The sequence below is a fragment of the Homalodisca vitripennis genome, unplaced genomic scaffold, assembly GCF_021130785.1.
Source record: "Homalodisca vitripennis isolate AUS2020 unplaced genomic scaffold, UT_GWSS_2.1 ScUCBcl_12421;HRSCAF=22132, whole genome shotgun sequence".
Classification (NCBI taxonomy): Eukaryota; Metazoa; Arthropoda; class Insecta; order Hemiptera; family Cicadellidae; genus Homalodisca; species Homalodisca vitripennis.
Genome location: NW_025788532.1, coordinates 1 through 1,770, shown reverse-complemented (window position 1 = coordinate 1,770; position 1,770 = coordinate 1). Strand labels below are relative to the sequence as shown.

General features: G+C 36.2%; 1 protein-coding gene across 1 annotated transcript; it reads right to left on the bottom strand.

Annotated features, from left to right (window-relative positions):
- Positions 1 to 223: 223 nt before the first annotated feature.
- On the bottom strand, positions 224 to 1,351 carry LOC124375009 (Down syndrome cell adhesion molecule-like protein Dscam2; the record flags this gene model as incomplete). Its single annotated transcript, XM_046833142.1, has 2 exons — positions 224 to 498; positions 1,173 to 1,351. Coding segments are annotated over 2 exons (454 nt in total), but the record flags the coding sequence as incomplete, so codon positions are not given.
- Positions 1,352 to 1,770: the final 419 nt, after the last annotated feature.

Below are 1,770 nucleotides of genomic sequence, written 5' to 3'. Positions count from 1 at the left end.
ACTTTAGCTGCAAGCAGAAAACATCTATGCTCCATTGGTTTATTACAATATTGCAACGTTATAACACGTCATTATCATACTTGATGATGCGGTAGTGTAACATCTCTGTAACCATACTTTATATTCTTAAAATAAACTCAAATTAATATAATATTATGGCGTTTTACATGGTTTACATAGTATTCAGTAAATCTTTTAAACGGAACAACTAAATATATTTTACCTTGCACAACCAACGTGTAGTATATGCTGTCGGAGCCGATGTTGTTTTCAGCGTGACACGTGTAGTTGTCGCTGTCTGCCCGCTGGAGACCGGAATGACTACTTCACCAGACTCCATGAGCTGGATGTTGTGGCCGGTGGAAATCTGTAGCGGGCGGTCGTCTCTGAGCCACTCCCGGCGAGGCTGAGGCGCCCCCACCACGTGACATGGCAGAGACACGGAACTCCGCCACGGCCGCAGTACCAGACCGCCAAAAGATGTTATCTTCGCGGGAACTAAACAAAGACATCATGTTATAACGACGTAGCTCACATTCACAAATAAATAGACCGTAGTATGTATACTCGTATTTGTGGACTCCAGGAAATTTTTCCAAAGCTGCAAAAATACCATGCGCAGCCAGTAGAACTAAAATGAAGCAGGAAATGGTCATTGGTACATACATTTATCAACACACGCTTAAATTCACATTTTTCAATAAATATACGAAATGCAAGAAAAACTGAAAAACATATTACTCGAAACATTCAGTAGTCAATTTTTATATGGAGATGACTACCGAACTCTTGGCTTATGGTTGCAATGTTTCCTGAAGCTATGTGAACATTTTACCTTCTGCATACCACTTAATTTCAAAAACACCATTTGGACATTGCGACATAAACCTAATATCAAAATTGAGGTCATATGGTGGTTTTATTTTTTTCTTAAATTTGAGAGTTTTTATAAATGTTTTATTTTGTTTCAGCTTCAGTTGTTTGCTTGAATAGGCCTAGTACTTTAGTTTCAAATACACTGACTTGTGTGATGTTAAAAATGCCGAGCATATAATAATTGTTATGTAGATAGCTCTGACAATAATAAGGAGGGTGAAGTTATTTTCCAATTGAAGTAATACATTCTCGTAATATGCCATTACATATCCTAAATTTCCTTATGGACAATTTACCTCTGCTTGTCGGGACCTGGGCAACCACTCTGGAGCTTTGGCCCTCACCAACCCTGGTAGAGGCTGTTACCCAGAACTGATACTCGACGTGGGGCTGCAACCCCTTAGCCTCGTAACTCATATGCTGGCTGGGCAGATTTCTCTTCCCATGGTTTAACTCTTCTCTTCCGTCCACCACTCTGAAACGTGAAAATAAGCTCTAATATTTAAAAAAAAAAACTACAATATTGTTACAATTCGAACGTTTGGAGTATTTTTTAGAGAAAAACATCAAATTTATTACAATTCATCTTCATAAAAATGTGATCAATTATTTACGAACTTATCACAGTATAAGTTATATAAAACTTCTATAACTTTTAAATTGGTGCCTTAACCCTACAACGAATTTATAGACATAAACATAGTATCAATTTAAGGTTAATAATCAACACTAACAAATAGGTATACTAAATAGTTAACTTATCAAATATATAACATTGTCTCTATTGTTTTACCTTGATAATTCACTCCTGAAGTAATTAAAAGTGTTTATAGATTGAACTAGTAAACCTAAATAGGGTTTTAAATACAAAATCTTAGTGTTAAGGGTAATCAA